A 19,667-nucleotide genomic window follows, 5' to 3' on the forward strand; every position below is an offset into this window, starting at 1 on the left:
ATATATATATATATATATATATATATATATATATATATATATATATTGTCACCTAGCGTTGCCAGGTGGCGCATGACTGAGGTGTGAAAGGAGGACGAAGTTGAAAAAGACGACAAAGTGTCGCTTGCACGTTTGCGTCTGTGCTGCTGTGTTGTTGTGTCTGGGCTACCCCCTGCTATCATTGGTATCCTTAGTCACCGTGTACGTGACATTCTGGTGGAGCTGCTGGGTAAAACAATCGCCTATGCAAGAGTCTCCATCTACAAGACGTCGCGCCAGCCCTGTACCATTGGACACCCCCGTGCATCGCTCCAGTCGACGGTTCCAGGGACTGTCTCCGGAGTTTCAGCCATCACCCGCCGCCATGACATCTAGAGCTTCTGCTCAGCAGGTAACGGGCGTCGCACCGGCCTGTAACTACACCTTTGCAGGCCCCTCGGATACCGAAGTCTTTCCATGGGGACCTATTTGAGGATGTGGAGGACTAGTTCCTTCAGTTTGAACGTGTCGCTGCTTTCAACCAGTGGGACGATGCTGCCAAACTAAGGAACGTCTACTTCAGCCTTGAGGACGGCGCCCGTAGCTGGTTCGAGAACCGAGAGCAAGTATTAACTTCGTGGCGGGAATTCCGTCGTCAACTGCTCGAGGCTTGCACTAGCGCGGATCGTCGCGAGCATGCGGAACGTGCCATTCACTCTCGCATCCAAAGGCCGAATGAGAGTGTCCAAGCGTACGTCGAGGACATGACACGCCTCTTCAGGCGAGCCGATCCCGCCATGTACGAGGACAAAAAGGTCAGGCACTTGATGCAGGGTTTGAAGGAGCAGCTGTTCGCAGGCCTTGTGCGAAACCCACCGTCGACTGTAAACGGATTCCTTGCGGAGGCCACCACAATGGAAAAAGTGCTACAACAACGTGCCGTGGCTTATGACCGACCTTTTCATACAAGCACAATCGCGGAATCATTTGCATCTTCAGAGCGGCATCCCGATGCATTGCGCGAATTGATTCGCAGCGTCGTGCGCGAAGAACTAAGCAAGTTCCGGGGCCCTCTGCAGCAATCGCCAACTTCCGTTTCTGCTATATTGCGGGAGGAGGTGCGGCAGGCACTCAAGAGCCCTCTTTCGCCTGAAGTTCCGAGCCCGCCATTGCTGTCGGGGACCGACAATCGTCCCACATATGCGGAAGTTCTGCAGAGTCAGGCTCCCCCTTCACCACCGCCCATTCTCGCGTCACCTACAGTTCCGCTGCCCTCGGTGCAGCCAGTGCAGAACTTCGACTATCGTCCGCTGCCCCGACGCAAAGCCGACATTTAGCGCACGCCTGACCGCCGTCCGCTTTGCTTCCACTGCGGTGAACCAGGACATCTCTACCGGGATTGTCCGTATCGACGCCTCGGTCTTCACGGCTTCCACGTCGACTCGCCTCCTCCCCGGTTTGGTCAACGACCCCGAGTTATTGAGGAGTACCTGGCGGAGCAGCGTTCTTCATCTCGTTCGCAGCGTCAGCCCCGCTCCCCTTCGCCAAAGCGCTCCTCCTCGTTCACCCACGGTTCCTCGCGAGAGGACCAAGCCCGCTCGTCTAGCCCTCATCGGGAAAACTGAAAACAGTGACCTTCGGGGGCGAGGCCGCTGGTAGTCGCTGCGTTGAAGACCTCCCGTCGTCGCCGCTTCGATCCGACCGCGAGCTGCTGGTACCGTCACCTAGGGAAGCAAAAAGCGTTTCTCTGGACATTCCGGTTATTTTAGACGGTCGCACTACGGTCAATGCATTAGTGGACACCGGTGCCGATTATTCAATTTTGAGTGGTCGCATGGCGACTGTTTTGAGGAAGGTGCTCACTGCTTGGCCAGGTGTGTACCTTCGAACCGCCGGCGGTCATATAGTTACTCCAAAGGGGATGTGCACGGCTCGCATTCAGATTAACGGACGTACGTTCGTCGTTAGTTGCGTTGTTTTAAGTGACTGCTCCCGTGACCTTATCCTCGGCATTGACTTTCTGCGGGAGTACGGAGCAGTTATCGACCTGCGAAATAGACTCGTCACGTTTTCAATGGGACAATCTACCGAACAAGATAGTAGCAGTCCTTGCAATGCCGCACTTCGTGTTTCCGCTGAGAGCGTCTCGCTGCCGCCGCGAAGCAGTGCTCTTGTGGAAGTTACCTGTTGTAGCGATCGTGGAGAACCACGCATCTCTCCGAAACGCCGCGCGCCGCGGAGGATGAAGGGGACAAAAGTATTCCTTCTCTTCCGGGGTTGAGTAACCCAAACGGGTTTCTCGATAGCGCCGCGTTTCCCTCTTCCCTCGCCGGGCGCAGGAGCGCACCGCTAGGCGTCGCAGACGCGACGCTCATTGGCCGAAAAAGGACAAAGGGCAAGATGCGCCGAGATCGGCGGGAACCGGCTACTGCCGAGGAGAGACGACAGCGAGCCGCGACTACGGAAGGACGCAAGGTAAATACCTCCCCGCTATACTTCTTTGTTGTCGCCATCTTGCCCTTCGAAGTGTCAGGCCCCATCCAAAAGGATAGGGTCTCCAGCAAGACCTTCACCAGCGTTCTTTTGGGAAGACCCAATAAACATCTGGTTCCGGGCAAAGTCCTGTTCTGTGTTGTGTCGTATTTTGCATTACTACTTTGCGGCCGTGAGAACGGCTGCACGTGGTGTGTGATCGCGGGAGCTCTGTGTTTGCGGCCTAGACCTCAGAAGAGGCTCGACGGCTTAATAAGAACCCCCACAACTGGCTTGTTCTGTGTTGTGTCGTATTTTGCATTACTACTTTGCGGCCGTGAGAACGGCTGCACGTGGTGTGTGATCGCGGGAGCTCTGTGTTTGCGGCCTAGACCTCAGAAGAGGCTCGACGGCTTAATAAGAACCCCCACAACTGGCGCCCCAACGTGGTTCTCTCGTGCAGAAGCACTTGAGCTACTCGCTCCCGCCGGACACAATGCCAGACCAGCAGAGTAATCTGCCTGATCTGATGTGGCTCGCAGAGCTCAGCCCCGGGTACAGGGAAAGCCCGGCCCACGGCTCGCTCGCCGCCAGCGCGACTCTACAGACGGGACAATTCGCCGCTGCAGGAGCAGCCAGCGAAACACGACGCCCGCAGGCAGATTCCGGCAGACGCCGCGAAATGCCACCCTCAAGAGTTGGCGCGCCCCTGCACTACGCGCGAACGGATTGGGGAGAAGAGCCAGGCACGCCATGTCCGCCCTCGCAGCTACCAAACGGCAGCACAGGGGCCGCGCCAACCCCGCCGACGATCTCGCCACTCGTCGCGGCACCCGAGAGCGAGGCAGCGGCAAACGCCGAAAACCTCGCAGGAGTCCTCGCCAACGCATTCCAGCAAGCGCTGCAGTCCTTGCAACCCAGCCCGCGGATCGGAACACCGATCCCAACTTACAGCGGCTACGGCGATCAAATGAGCGCCAACAGCTTTCTCCTGGCGCTAGACCAGTACGGCCAAGTCAACGGCTGCAGCGAGACCCACATGCTGCGAAGGGTGATACCAGTGGCACTGGTGGACCAAGCCGCTCGGTGGCACCGTTTGGTAGGTCACACAGCGAGCACTATGGCTGAATTCCGCAGTATATTTAGGGAGGAATTCCTTCCTCACGACTACCAGCAGCGAATGCGGCGAGAATTGGAACTCCGAACCCAAGCTCCCGACGAGTCGCTCGTCGAATACGTCAGGGCGATGCAGGAGCTTTACGATTACGCCGATCCCAACGCTTCGAACACGGAGCAAGTGGAACGAGTAATCCGCCAGAGCCACCCCACCTTTGCTCTTTACCTGCGGGGAAGTCGCTGCAGGAACCTGAATGAGCTTGCCGTGGAAGCGCGTCGGGTGCAAGCCGAAATTTCAGCTGCCCGTGCGTACCGGCCCCCGCCACCCCCATCGGATTGTCTGGAGCCCAGCTGCGCCTGGAATGGCAGTGCGCGTTTATGGAGTGAAAACGCTCGAACGTCACGTGTTTCAGGTGAGGGTGCTTTCCCGGAAATCTCGGATCGCGCTCTTGATCCCTACTCAAACGGGCCGAGGATCATCGAAGCTGTGCGAGAGGTAAAGTGGTCAACCTCACGCCGACCGCCCGACAGAGATTACCAAACACGGTCAAACGATCGAGCGCTGGTGACGCGTGCGGACGGGCAGCGTAACATGGCGGTGGCACCGGCTCAACAAGCTCTCACGGACGGCCGTACGCGAGAGCACCCTCGTCTGCCTAGAGCCCGGAATCCCGGGCCATGCTTCTCTTGTGGCCAAGTTGGTCACTTGGCTCGTGCCTGCCCTGCGAGTCAGGGAAACGAGGTAGGCCGCCGGTAGCAGCGCCGGCGGCCGAAGCTGATCCGAGCGACGGAGCTGCAATAGTGGCACCCTCACTTCTCAGGATCGGAACACCGACCACTACCAGGGCTCCGTTCATAGACCTTGCGATAGCAGGGACTACGTTCCGAGCACTGCTTGACACTGGTGCTAGCACTTCTCTAATCGGAGACGAAGTCGTTTCCCGCCTTCGACAGAGAGGCATTCGGGTGCGAAAACGCAGCCTGCCCCTCCAGTTGGCGAGCGGAGAAGTATGCTCCGGCGGTGATGTGCGCCTCGTCGCGCGTTGGAATCAGCGCACCCGGCGACAGCGTTTCATTCATCTGCCTGGACTCACGGTACCAGTTATTCTCGGCCGAGATTTCTTGTCCCGTACGGGAATCGTGGTTGATATCGGCAATGGTGGCTATCGGGAAAGCCCGTTCGCGCCACTCAAGCCGTTCGTCACAGCACCGACCACGACGGCCGAAAGGACAGCTTCCGAGGTGGAAAGGAGGAAAACCTCCCGAGGAAGCGGCGCTCCCCCTCAGCCGCTGAATACAGCAGCTGCGGCCCGTCCCCATGCCTTGCGCGTGGGCGCGGAAGAGCGCTTACGGGGTCTGCTGGCAAACGCCGACAACCTGACAGACACGAGCGCGGCCGCATCTTTTCGTTGTTAGGAAACTTCGAAGAGATGTTCACGGACCGCCCCGGCTGTACCAAGCTTGTACAGCACCGCATCGAGACAGGAGACGCGCAGCCTTGGAAATCCAACCCGAGACCGGTCAGCCCCGCCAAAAGGCAGGCGATTGACGCGGCGCTGCAAGAACTGATCGATGCAGGCATTGTTCGCCGCTCTTCAAGCCCCTGGGGATTCCCAGTGGTGCTGGTCCCCAAAAAGGACGGTAGCTCACGGCTGTGCGTGGACTACAGGCGACTGAATGCGGTCACACAAAAGGATGCATACCCCTTCCCGAGCGTGGACGACATTGTTTCGAACCTCGGCGGAGCGCGGTATTTTTCTACTCTGGACGCTAGCAAAGGCTATCTCCAAGTAGAGATGCGACCAGGCGACGAGTGTAAAACGGCGTTCACCTGCCACAGGGGTCTCTACGAATTCGTTAGGATGCCCTTCGGTCTGTCCGGAAGTCCGAGCACCTTTCAGCGGCTGATCGACCGTGTACTGGGAGACGCCAAATGGCATCACGCTCTCGCCTACCTGGACGACATCGTCATTTACTCCCGCACATTCGAGGAACACCTCGAACACCTCCGAGACGTTCTGGGAAAACTCAGAACAGCAGGTCTCACGCTGAACCCCGCTAAGGCACAGCTGTGCAGGGCTGAAGTCAGTTTGCTCGGCTACCGCGTTCAGCGAGGAAAAGTAGCCCCGGACCCTGACAAACTTCGCGCTATCCGGGAATTCCCGGTGCCGAATGATGTAAAGGCCGTGCGCCGTTTTCTCGGCATGGTGGGCTATTATCGCCAATTCATTCCCAACTGCATCCGCCTGCAAACCCCTCTAACAAAATTGTTAAGGAAGGCAGCCCCGTGGGAATGGGGAGAGGAACAGCAGGCGAGTTTTCGTCAGCTCTCGCAAGCCATCGCCGATACTGCGTCACTGAAACTCCCCGACCTAAATAGGCCCTTTTTGATCCAGACAGATGCCTGTGATTTCGGAGTGGGCGCAGTGCTTCTCCAAAAGGAGGACGAGAAACTGCGCCCCGTGGCGTTCGCCAGCCGCGCGCTGACGCCGGCGGAGCGCAACTACTCAGTGACGGAGAAGGAATGCCTCGCTATCATCTTCGCGCTCCGAAAATTCGAGATGTATGTGGAAGGTACAAGGTTCACGGTCGAAACCGATCACATGGCCTTGACATGGCTGACCCGCTTACGCGAGCCGAGCGGGAGGCTCGCGCGCTGGGCACTGACGCTACAGCGCTTCGATTTCGAGGTGCGCTACCGGAAAGGTGCCACAAACGTGGTTGCGGACGCGCTGTCGCGCGCGCCGGTGAATGACCCGTCCCCAGCCGCGGGAGAGGAGGCGCGGCAACTTCCCCGCTCGTCGGGAAAGGAGGGCCGAAAGGAGAAATTCCTGCCTCCGGAGCACGCGCATCTCGTGACAGCGAAAACGCCGATCGAGATTGCATTCAGCAGGGAAGAGCTTATCAAAGCCCAACAGGAAGACTCGTATTGTCGTGAGATGGTCGCCAGTCTGCGTGAAGAGACGGACCAATCGACACCGCTGGTCGAAGAGCGCCCAGAATCCGCGGAGAACGCGGTAGGCGCGAGCTCTAGTGCAGCTGGTATTGCTGCGAGTGAGCTGGAGAGCTTCCTGTTGGACGCTGATGGAGCTTTGCTGAAATACGTGCCTGGCAAAGAAGACTCAAACGAGTGTTTTAAAGCCGTCATCCCCAGCCAACTGAGGCATGCTGCTTTGCAGCACTACCACGACGCAGACGGTCACGGAAGCGCACCAAAGACATGGAAGAAACTATGTCGGCTCGCGACCTGGCCAGGAATGAAGGCTGATGTATGTAAATACGTACGGACCTGCCACGTCTGCCAAGAAAGGAAGCCGCGAGGTGGAAAACCGCCTGGCCTGCTCCAACCGATCGTGAGCACAAAGCCATGGGAAACTGTGGCGTGCGATCTGATCGGACCGCTGCCGCGCAGCAAAAGAGGGCACAAATTTGTGTTAGTGGTGACATGTCACTTCAGCGGAATCGCTGAACTCTATCCGCTGCGAAACGCCACAACGAAGGAAATCCTGACGAAGCTCTCAGGATTGTTCTGTCGCTACGGGTTTCCGGAGAGGCTGATCACTGACAACGCCTCGTATTTCACGGCGAAAGTTTTTCGTGATACGTGTGCCGCCATGGGCGTACGGCAGCAGCGAACGACGTGTTATCATCCGCAGTCAAATGTGACCGAACGCCGCAATCGCGATGTGAAGCCACTACTCGGGGCATACGCCCGGACGCACAACGACTGGGATGAGCACCTCGACGCGATCACCTTTGCACTGCGAACAAGCGAGAATCGCTCCACAGGTTTCACGCCTGCCTTCCTGATGTTCGGGAGGGAACTAAATACGCCAACCGACACCATTTTGACCAAAAGGCAGGATGCTTCGTCAGGCGAAATGGCAATAGCCGACTACGCGCGGCGCATGCGTGATCGCTTGCAAAAAGCAGTGAGCGAGGCCAGCCAAAATCGCGCTAAAGCAAGGGCTAGCCAGAAGGCTGCCTATGATCGCGCGCATCGGAACGTGGAATTTCAAGTGGGAGACTTCGTTCTAAAGCGTAGCCATGTGCAGAGCGATGCGAGCACGGGGTTCGCAGCTGGCCTTGCGCCTAAATGGATTGGGCCGTTCATAGTTGCTGAGAAGCTCTCGCAGTTGAACTACAGGCTGAAAGATCCGAACACGGGTCGACTCGGGAAGCCGATCCACGTCGGGGAGCTAAAACAGTACTTCCAACGGGAAGTGGCTGGCAGGGCGGCAGCGCCGATTTCTCGAAGACGCGGGAAAAGGTCAGTGCCCCCACCTACCCCCAAAGCTCGCCCATACAATACCCGCTCTAGGCGAAAGCGACCTTGACGGGGTGAGTGGCCTGACAACAACACCTCGACCGCTCAGACGAGTGGTCAAGGAAGCAACCGGTTGTGAGGAAGCGAGCTGGCTACGGGAGGGTCGTATCTAGCAGTATTGTCGGTATGTCCCCTCGTGCCAAACAAAGGGGGGGAAGGAAAGGAAAAGCGGGCGGTGGCGAAGACGCTACCAAGCTGTCCCCCCTCTCCACTCGCTGCCGTAGGGACCTGGCCAAATGGCAGGCAACTATTGGCTAGGAGCGCCAAAGGAAAACTAGTCGGAAATCCGAAAGGGGTCTCCCAGAAGGCGCTGCGAAGACAGGCGTCGTCTCCCAGCGAACTCGCTGACGCAGTCGACACCACAAGCATCGGATAGTCAGCAGCAACAACGCCTTGGGTGCCAGCGACGGTCGCAGCTCTAGCCGCCGCAAAAGAAGCGCGCACTCCCTCGAGACCGGCCGTGCCACAACCCAAGTCGTCGCCGCCCAGTCGTCAGGAAGCAGCATCCGGCGACGATTCTGGACGGCTGTGGGAGCAGCAGCTGCCAGCTGCAGTGCTGCCTCTCGAGCGCCAGATCGCCATGGAGGGACACTTCTCGAGATCAGCGCTTCGGATATCGCCACCGTGTTTCCGGCAAGTGGCGTGTGTGCGTGCGTGCGCGCGTGTGGGTGTGACCGCGGTCGTCGCAGCTGTGTGACAGCATTTCCATGCGGTCGGCGTACCGACGAGCGGTGCCATGGGATTATCGGAGGCTGCGAGGCAAATGACTTAATTCGTGCTTCACGGCAGACAGAGTAGCTGTGGAGCAGCGAACGGAAAGATCACGGCGCAACCAACCCTCCAGGCACTGGACGTCGCGAAACCGCCGTGGCGGCGCTTACACCTGCGCAGGGAAGAAGGGTACGGAAGCCCGGACTACCCGACCATCCCAACTAGCCACCCGGACAGCGGCGTTGGAGCGTTGGATGCAAGACAAGGCGGCAAGGAAGTCGTTGCCGGCCTACCGTCGCCTGAATTCAGGTGACGTTCGGTCTTTAGGGAGGAGGAGTGTAGCGATCGTGGAGAACCACGCATCTCTCCGAAACGCCGCGCGCCGCGGAGGATGAAGGGGACAAAAGTATTCCTTCTCTTCCGGGGTTGAGTAACCCAAACGGGTTTCTCGATAGCGCCGCGTTTCCCTCTTCCCTCGCCGGGCGCAGGAGCGCACCGCTAGGCGTCGCAGACGCGACGCTCATTGGCCGAAAAAGGACAAAGGGCAAGATGCGCCGAGATCGGCGGGAACCGGCTACTGCCGAGGAGAGACTACAGCGAGCCGCGACTACGGAAGGACGCAAGGTAAATACCTCCCCGCTATACTTCTTTGTTGTCGCCATCTTGCCCTTCGAAGTGTCAGGCCCCATCCAAAAGGATAGGGTCTCCAGCAAGACCTTCACCAGCGTTCTTTTGGGAAGACCCAATAAACATCTGGTTCCGGGCAAAGTCCTGTTCTGTGTTGTGTCGTATTTTGCATTACTACTTTGCGGCCGTGAGAACGGCTGCACGTGGTGTGTGATCGCGGGAGCTCTGTGTTTGCGGCCTAGACCTCAGAAGAGGCTCGACGGCTTAATAAGAACCCCCACACTGTGACGATTTCCGTACCGGTGATGCTGTAGCGGAGGCGAACCATTCACTCCTGCTTGCTCAAGGCATTTGCGCTCCCCGAAGTTTATTGTCGTTTCACAATGGCCGGGCTGCACTCCTTGTCACAAATTTTTCTAATGAGCACCGACACTTGTTCCCGGGGACTGCTATCGCTTTTGCTGACCATGTTGCGCACGATCCGGTCTGTTTTGCGTCCACGGCAGTAGAAACTAACGAGCCCGAGCCATCTCTTGACAACATCGACATTAACTGTCACTTGTCAAAGGAGAAACGGCGGGCCTTAGAGCAACTGCTACTAGACTTCAAACACTGCTTTGCTTCTTCCCCGAAGGTTCGACAAACGCCCATCACACAACATCGCATCATTACTTATGACGACGCTCGCCCAATGCGACAGCAGCCTTATCGTGTGTCTGCCAAAGAACGAGAAGTGATCCAGACGCAGGTTCAGGAGATGCTGGATGATGGTGGAGTGCAGCCTTCACAAAGTCCGTGGTCTTCACCAGTAGTCCTGGTCAAAAAGAAAGACGGCACTCTTCGATTTTGCGTCGACTATCGGAAATTGAATAATGTGACAAAGAAAGATGTATACCCGTTGCCGCGCATAGATGACTCACTGGACAGATTGCGACGTGCAAAGTATTTTTCATCTATTGATTTAAAAAGCGGCTATTGGCAAATCGAAGTAGACGAAAGAAAGCGAGAAAAAACCGCATTTGTCACTTCAGATGGCCTATATGAATTCAAAGTACTCCCATTTGGATTGTGCTCTGCCCCAGCTACATTTAAAAGGATGATGGACACCGTCCTCACTGGCCACAAGTGGCAGATCTGTCTTGTGTACTTGGACGAAGTAGTTTTTTCCGAAACATTTGACCAACACCTCGAACGCCTTCGAGTTGTCCTATAAGCCCTTCGTTCTGCTGATCTCACGCTGAAGCCCCAGAAATGCCACTTCGGGTATACAGAACTCAAGTTCCTCGGCCATGTTGTAAGCGCTGATGGGGTTCGCCCGGATCCCGATAAGACTGCTGCCGTCGCACGATTTCCCGTTCCAGCTAATAAGAAGGCTGTTCAGCGCTTCTTCGGCCTGTGCGCATACTATCGGCGTTTCATTGCGGACTTTTCTCAGATCGCAGAACCTCTGACGCGTCTTACAAGGAAGGACACCTCCTTTGTGTGGAACTCTGAGCAGCAGATGGCCTTCTCTTTGCTTCGTGAGCGCCTTCAAACATCCCCTGTTCTGGCGAACTTCGATGAAGCGGCTGACACTGAGGTGCACACTGACGCCAGTAGTATCGGTCTTGGCGCGGTCCTTGTTCAGCATCAAAATGGGTTTGAGCAAGTAATAGCCTATGCTAGCCGCACTCTCTCTCGTGCCGAAATGAACTACTCCACCTCAGAAAAGGAATGCCTGGCGGTCGTATGGGCTACTATGAAGTTTCGCCCCTATCTTCACGGCCGGCCATTTAAAGTCGTCACGGACCATCATTGTTTGTGCTGGCTGGCAAATCTGCGAGACCCATCTGGACGACTTGCACGCTGGAGTTTACGCCTTCAGGAGTTTGACATAACTATTGTTTACAAGTCCGGCCGCAAACACGAAGACGCCGACACGCTGTCACGAGCACCTGTTGACGCTGGCGATACTACAGCCGATGACGATAGCGGTTTTCTAGGAGCTCTCAGCGCATCTGAGCTCAGGGTTCGACAAAGAGCTGATCCAGACATCCATCCACTCATCGACTATCTGGAAGGGCGTGATACGACCCTGCCTCGACACCTATCTCGGCACCTTGGTTCTTTCTGCATACGGCAAGGCGTCTTGTATAAAAGAAACTCCCAGGGCCAAGACAGAACTTACCTTCTGGTAGTGCCATGCGAGCTCCGTGAGGATATTCTCCTTGCTTGCCATGATGAACCGACGTCTGGTCATTTGGGTTGCTCACGGACTCTTGCTCGAGTGCGCAACATGTATTACTGGCCAGGACTCTCCGCAGCTGTGAAACGCTATGTACGAAGCTGTCGCGAATGCCAGCGCCGTAAAACACCGCCCCAGAAGCCTGCCGAATTTCTCAAGCCCGTTAAAGTACCCCGCATTCCGTTCGACTAAATTGGAATGGATCTCCTTGGCCCTTTCCCTTTGTCGCGGGCCGGAAACAAATGGATAGTAGTCGCTACTGACTACCTGACTCGATACGCTGAGACAAAGGCAATCCCTCATGCCACAGCTTCCGAAGTAGCAGAGTTTTTCATGCACAACATAGTCTTGCGGCATGGCGCCTCTTCCTACGTCATTACCGACAGAGGAACAGCTTTCACTTCACAGCTGATCGACCGCATATTTGAGCTGAGTTGACCGACCCATCGCAAGACCACAGCGTACCATCCACAATGCAATGGCCTTACAGAAAGATTGAATAAGACGATTGCGGATATGTTGGCAATGTACGTCGATGTGCAGCACAAGACCTGGGACGAGGTGCTGTCGTACGTCACATTTGCGTATAATACAGCCTTACAAGAGACAACGCGCTTCACACCATTTCGACTTGTTTACGGACGCGAAGTTCAGAGCATGCTCGATTCCATGCTCCCGTGCCCAGATGATGACCAGCTACCGTCAGATGCCCAGCAATATGCCATCCGCGCTGAGGAAGCCCGCCAGCTCGTCCGTGTGCACATTGGGCAGCAGCAGACCACTGATGCGCACCGTTACAACCTCCGGCACCGCCAGGTTGACTACAAGCCTGGAGACCAAGTCTGGGTATGGACACCAGTTCGCCGTCCAGGGTTGTCAGAGAAACTTCTTTCCCGCTACTTCGGGCCGTACAAAGTGTTGCGCCGTGTGAGTGACCTCAGTTATGAAGGTATCCCAGACGGTGCCACACAACCAAAACGTCGAAAGCACAGTTTGACATGTGCACATTGTGCGACTGAAGCCGTACTACCACCGATAGCGTATGGCCACCCGCTGTGACCACTCTCTTGCTTTTCACACCGTTTTTACCGGCCCTTCTCATTTTTTTTCGGAAGGAGGGGGTAATGCCACCTAGCGTTGCCAGGTGGCGCATGACTGAGGTGTGAAAGGAGGACGAAGTTGAAAAGGACGACAAAGGGTCGCTTGCACGTTTGCGTCTGTGCTGCTGTGTTGTGTCTGGGCTACCCCCTGCTATCATTGGTATCCTTAGTCACCGTGTACGTGACATTATACATATTGCATACATACATACATACATACATACATACATACATACATACATACATACATACATACATACATACATACATACATACATACATACATACATACATACATACATACATACATACATACACACACACATACATACATACATACATACATACATACATACATACATACATACATACACTGGGGGTAAAATTGTATAATCGAAGATGCGGTAGCTCTATTTTAAATTCGAATCAACGTTGTCCATTTTTTTATATTTTTGAATACTAACCGATTAACCGATTTCAAAATAATATTTTGTGAAACAACGGACAATTCTAGAGCTTCAAATTTTTCCAAGAATAAAGAAAAAGGCCTGGATAATACACACAAAATGTTTCAGTAGCAATACTTTATTGAGCCGTGCTAGAATGTATAATATGAAAATGATCAAGACAAGCACTCAGTTTTATATTTTTACAATTTTAGACAACATTATGCAACACCTCATTAGTCCATAATATAGCGAAAGTACTGAGGATTCTTTAATAAAAAATTAAATGTGATGTTTTTGTCTTTTAAACTGGAATCATAGTTGCGCCTCTTTTTTTGCTATTTTCGAATCGGGCGATTATATATATATATATACATATATATATATATATATATATATATATATATATATATATATATATATATATATATATATATATATATATATGTCGGTGCGTTTGTCCTACCACCTTGCATTTAATTATCTTCCTCCCTAGAATCATTACAGCACTAATTCTGGTGAATATCAACTACACAAGTATAAACAAAAAGAAATCCCCTAATTTACCTTGCACTCGCAGACTGTTGGCTCCTTTCATCTGACACATACGCACGCACGCACGCACGCACGCACACACACACACACACACACACACACGCACACACACACACACACACGCACACACACACTCGCGCGCGCGCGCGCGCGCGCGCACACACACACACACGCACACACACACACACACACACACACACACACACACACACACACACACACACACACACACACACACACACACACACACACACAGACAGAGACAGACAGACCTCGACTATACTGTTCCCAGGGATGCGGGATCGAATCCCGGCCTCAGCGGCCGCTTTTCGATGGAGGCGAAAAGCAAGGCGTCCGTGTGCTGTGCGATGTCAGTGCACGTTAAAGAACCCCAGGTGGTCGAAATTTCCGGAGTCCCCCACTACGGCGTCTCTGTTGATTCCTGTATTTTGTAAACCCCGTCCATTATGTAATACCCCGAAAAGTAGTCTTAAAGGTAAATAAAGGGATGTGATGTGATGTATGTAATTCCACCAAAGCTATCGTGCTGCAGAGCATTCCGTTTGTCATAGTACGTATAAGTGCATTTGAGGAAAATCGTCTTCAAAGACACATAATATCAATTTTTATCATGACTGATATATCAAATAATAAAATTAAGAGCTGGATTGAATATCAGTGCCCCGCACACAAAAATACAAAGATTACAGGACACAGTAAAGGCTAAACCATCACTTGCGTTTTCCCATGAAATGGCAAGAAATTGCGAATTTATTCCATTTTAAGCTATCATCAACACTGCCAACAAGCAGGCAAGGTCTTTATAAGCACTGAGAAGGTTTTGGTATTGCGTCGAATAAACTGCAACTGAATTCAGCAAATAATTGAATTTCTGACGCCTACTCGTTAAGATGACGGCCTAAGCAATTCTATAGAATAAAACCATGCACTCAGTTGTATGTATATTTTGAAAATGTTATTCTAATAATGCAATACTTTTTAGTGTCTGATATTTATGAAGAACTGAGTATTGTTTTTAGGTGGTTTAAATGAATATCGAATAAGGCTATGTATTTTTTTTTTAATTCGAATATGCCCATATTTATATTTTTGAATTTTGGCCAATTTTGGAGTAATATGGAGAATGAACAGACTACTCCAGAGCTACAATATTTTCAAGCTGTAAAGAACAAGGTCTGCGTAATACCGAGGAAAAGTTTCAATACCGACAACACATTGGATGGTGCCAGAATGTAGGGCTAAATATTGATAATTTTCAGTACAAGCTCTAAGTTCTGTAATAATTCTTATAATTTCAAACAATATAATGCAACAACATTTTAGTCTCTAATTATTCTGAGGTATTGAGGGTTCTTCAGGGCGATTTTAGGTAAAAATCCAAGATGGTGTTCTTTTTTTTAATTGGAATCAAAGTTGTCCCTTTTTGCTGTTTTTTGAAATTTGGGCGAATTTTATGCGTTGTGGAGAAAACACCTAACGGTCTAGAACCTGATATTTTATTCGAAACTAAGAGCATTGCATCATTAATCAAGATAGCAAGTTTTAGCGACAACATAATTCTTCTTGCCTATAGGATTGAAAATGACTTTTTTGTGACGCGCTGCTCCTGGAGCAAAATTTGTGCGATATTTTATTAAATAAAGTACGAAAAAAAAACAAGTAATTTTTAATAACTCTCCTTAAAGTAAATGTTGCGTAGATTTATTTAGTAGAAAAAAAAAATAATGAACACGACAATATTTTAGTGTGCAATCAGCAGGACTCTAATCTTGCAACTTTTTTAAATGGCAAAAACTGCGTTTTACACCTCCAGTGATATATAATTTTTTCCCCGAGATAACTACTGCATATCTTGCGAAACTAAGGTTCATTCCTTTGTGTCCAGACATTTGGCCACCACATATAAAAATTTCAATATCTGTTACCGTGAAAGGAACAATATTGGCTGCGTTAATGTACCTGTACAGTGTCTTTTTACTGGCAAGCAAACTCCAAGAGAACTTTTGAACGCCGAATAGCGTATTCTCGCGAACGCTGCGCCGCTGCTTCACATTGGAGTACATTATCTCTCAATTGTCGATGCAGGATGCTCCGATTGTTCAACAAGTTGTACAAGGTCATGGTCTCGCTCGAGTACTTCACCACTCACGAGTGGCGTTTCCACTGCAACAACCTGCTGGCGCTCCTGCAGCAAGTCTCACCAGCCGACCGGAAGGTGCGCTTTGCAGACCTCTACTATACCGATGGTAACTGTCACTCTGTGAAGCGTTAGTCGACTGGTAGTGGATCTATGCCTGGGGTTATTCTTGCCGCTAAATTATCACTCTGCCTCCTCTTCCTTCGTTCCTGATAGCGTTGACTGATTGGAAATGGACGGCGTTTGTACGATTCCAATGCACAGCAAAGTCTGTCTTCTACTTTTTCTTCTATAAAGGCTCCGCTATTTAAATGACATGGAAATAAGTAAGATTTATTTCCTTTGGTTGGGTTGATAAAAATAATCAACTTGGGCTAATGACAAATATTTGCAGAAAGCGCTCAGAAGATGCTCAAAGAGAGAACTTCTTCTTCTATATATATATATATATATATATATATATATATATATATATATATATATATATATATATATATATATATAAAGCCTTCTAATGAGCTTTTTTTTTCTAAAAATATCAAAGCTGCCACTACGAACAAACTTTTAGTGCTAGAAATAAGAAACATCGTACGTGGCACATATCAAAGCGCTCTCTTTTAAGACCTCTGTACTTTCGTGGCATGGGCCAGGAAGTTTTATTTTTATTCCTTATTAATATATCCTATCGTACAAAACAAACACATGCAGACGTTTTGCGCGGACCTGCGGTTGCTGGACTGGGGTAACTACTTCAAGGACTACGTGGTGGGCACACGCAAGTTCGTCCTTAATGAAGATCCTTCTACAGTGCCCGAAGGACGCAGCGCGCTGCGCAGGTATGCAAATTTGGATTGTAACCTATTTATATGTCTCTACCCTTGCTAGTATCTGTGGTGCTTAAAAGCAAAAGCTCGTAAGGGTCAAAACCCCTCAAGGGCGCATTGTGCATTGAGGGTCATGCAGAATATCTTCAGGGGACATAATAAACTCGAGTAGGAAGCTTGAAACCTTTCTTTCAGCCAACCTGTAGCTTTTGGACCTACGAAAACTACAACATTACACGCTTCGAAATCATGTCAGAAGCACGCCTAGGGTTTAAAGCATGTCGCTAAGCTCTCTATAGCCAGTGTGACATGTGAGGTTTAACGCCCGAAAGCTATACATTGGCTGCGGAAGAGTGCCCCGCCGGGGTGGTACAGTGGTAAGACGCCCGACTAATGTCCGGAATTCCCGGGTTCGAACCCGACCTCGGCGGCTGCGTTTCGATGGAGGCGAAACGAAGAGGCGTCCGTGTACTGTGCGATATCAGCGCACGTTAAAGATCCCCAGGTGGTCTAAATTACTCCGTAGCCCTCCACTACGGCTCCTCTTTCTCTCTTTCCACTTTCACTCCCACTTTCCTCCCTTCCCTTACGACGCGGTTGGGGTGTCCACTCCACAGAAATCAAGTGAGACAGTTACCGCGCCTTTCCCTTCCTATAAATAAATCAGTTTTCTTTTTTTTTTTTTAAATCAGAACAGGGGTTGAGGGTAAAGTCGGAGTTCGCAAGCCGATCCAATGTTTTGATAAGTGGACTTGTCTTCGTCTTGGCAGTACGGTCATCACTGGCGGGGGTTTAAATACAGTTTTGCTTCCGGAGAAGAAAAGCAAAGGAGGGGGAGGGAGGAGGGTGGGAGAAGAAGTAAGGAAAGGAGTGAAAGAACGTTTCCTTCAGTATGAATTTCTGAGCCTGGAACCGGTGATCCCTGCAACGGGCAGCTAGTCTGGCAACAGTGGTCGGCTACATCCGTCCATCTTCAGCCGAGCCAATAAACCGGCCTAGCAGCATGGAAAGTCTAAAGGAGGCAACTCTTTTGCTATCGTGGGCGTGAACGACTCGGGTAAAACATTAATGACAGGTTCAATAAAAACAAAGCGGAGGAGGCGGCTAGCGCCATGGCGATGGTAAGCACCAAAGCTGTTACCATAATTAGCGACTCCAAATCTGCTATAAACAATTTTGCGAGGGGCATGATCTCCAAAGAGACAGAGCGAATTTTAAGATATAAAGACTGGAACCAAAAAGAGGTGGAATTAATATGGGTGCCGGCACACTCGGGGAACAAAGGAAACGAGTTGGCTCACAGTATAGCTCGAGGTTATGTCAGCCGAGCAGTGAGCCGGTTGATTCCCCCGATTTCTCGAGAGATGCACTTATCTCATTTCATGACTACACTAATCACTTTAAACTAGAAAGGCGGATATTGCCTCCACCAGACAAGAAACTAGACAAAAGGCAGGAAGTAATCTGGCGTCGGCTCCAGACGCGGGCCTTCTTCAGCCCATATAAATTAGCGCGCATGTACCCAGCACAATACCATCCAAGTCGTAAACACTGCGGCGAAATAGCCGGGTACGATCATATATTATGGAGCTGCAAAAAAGCGCTGCCACCAGCGGACCTATTACCAGTCCCTCTTTAGAGCGATGGGAGGCTGGCCAGCTCAGACCCGTTAACGCAAGTTCGGGCTACTGAGTGGGCTCAAAAGGTAGCCGAGAGCAACGGACTTGAGGCCATTTAAGTGTAGCGCCCACAAATCGCTCATTGCTGACAATAAATGTTTTACAATCCAATTCCAGGGACCATAGCATGGAGGTGAAAAACTGAGAGAGCGTGACGTCACGCGGCCAACCTCCACAAGTGCTAATATTCCTCGGTGCTGCGCGCGCATTGCGCACGCGAGGCGAACCCCGCGCGGCGCCGATTCGCGCATGCACGCGCGCGCAGCGGTATAGATATCACCGCACGGTATCACATGGTCCTAATCACGTGAGGACCGACTCCCTCTCTTTTATTTTTATGACAAGGCTTCAAGGGTGTTGCCGCGCGCTCCCATCTTAGGGTATTTTTTTTTTTCCTCCATGCGTAGCAGTCGCCAGGTCACAGTTGTGTGAACAACACGTGCATCTCCCTCGATCCGTGGCTCTGCTCTGCCCGAGCCAACGTTCTTAAATAGTAACGTTGGCCCGAGCAAGCCGAGCATGACCGTTGTAACGGTTACAATCCCGTGACCTGAAAAAAAAAAATAAAAAGCGGCAGCGGCAGCAGGAAAACTACAGTGCGGAGTAGGTGATGAGTCAGCATCTAAATCAGGTGCGATGCTGACACGCCTTTCTTGAAAGGGGGACAGTCATTACAAAGGGTCCTGATAAAGGATACAACTGAGTCACCCACGATGCACCTTGTCTTGCCACCTGTGACAGCAGGAATGGGACGAAGTATAGGCCAGAGGAGAATAGTATAACGATCGAAGAAATACTATATGTGCAACACGTTTCATGATAGCTTTTTTTTTTTTTTTTTTTTGCAATGACCTGAATTAGTTAGCGAAACCTCAGCGACAATGGCGCCGGGTAGCCACTTTGAACAGAATTTTTTCTTTCAGTATTTCACTCTGTCTTAGCGACATTCGTTGAGCTGGCATCAGCGAGACGCGGCCGAAGAAGTTTGACCGTGACCTGAGCCGCGAGCAATGAGGCCCGGAAATTAACTCGCTCGCGCCTGAGACGGCCGCCGCTCGCAGAGGACTGCACTTAAAGCAAGCACCAGAAATTTGCCGAGAAAGTTCCGAAAGAGCTTACATTGTATTAACTGTGAACATTTTGCCTGCGTCTTAACGCCCTCCAGCATTTAAACGGAAATGTAACAGACGTTTCAAGGAAGCCACAAATCATTTTTCTTTCTGATATAACTGGCTTTCTGATATAACTGCTTCTACTGTACACAGCGTAGACAGGCACAAGAAAAATAAGTTTAACTAGTTAACTGGTTAACTAATTTTGGTAATTAAAGTTTTAACTATAGAAGTTAGGCAGCTGGTTTCAATTAATTATTTTAGCTGGTCAATGGTAATAACCGCACATTTTCTTTAGAATTTCAAGTCTAAAATGTCATTACCATTCATGTTGTGG

The 19,667-nt window shown here is 51.4% G+C and overlaps 1 protein-coding gene across 1 annotated transcript in view; it reads left to right on the forward strand.

Moving 5' to 3' along the window:
- Window positions 1-19,667, forward strand: part of LOC146190246 (fatty acyl-CoA reductase 1-like) — a 61,505-nt gene that overhangs the window by 35,090 nt on the left and 6,748 nt on the right. The window contains exons 10-11 of the mRNA XM_084600702.1: window positions 15,664-15,793; window positions 16,424-16,551. Coding sequence (XP_084456828.1) covers window positions 15,664-15,793; window positions 16,424-16,551 — 258 coding nt within the window. The remainder of the gene's footprint in view (window positions 1-15,663; window positions 15,794-16,423; window positions 16,552-19,667) is intronic.

Source organism: Amblyomma maculatum, chromosome 4 (assembly GCF_055883805.1).
Source record: "Amblyomma maculatum isolate TAMU_Amacu chromosome 4, ASM5588380v1, whole genome shotgun sequence".
Lineage (NCBI taxonomy): Eukaryota > Metazoa > Arthropoda > Arachnida > Ixodida > Ixodidae > Amblyomma > Amblyomma maculatum.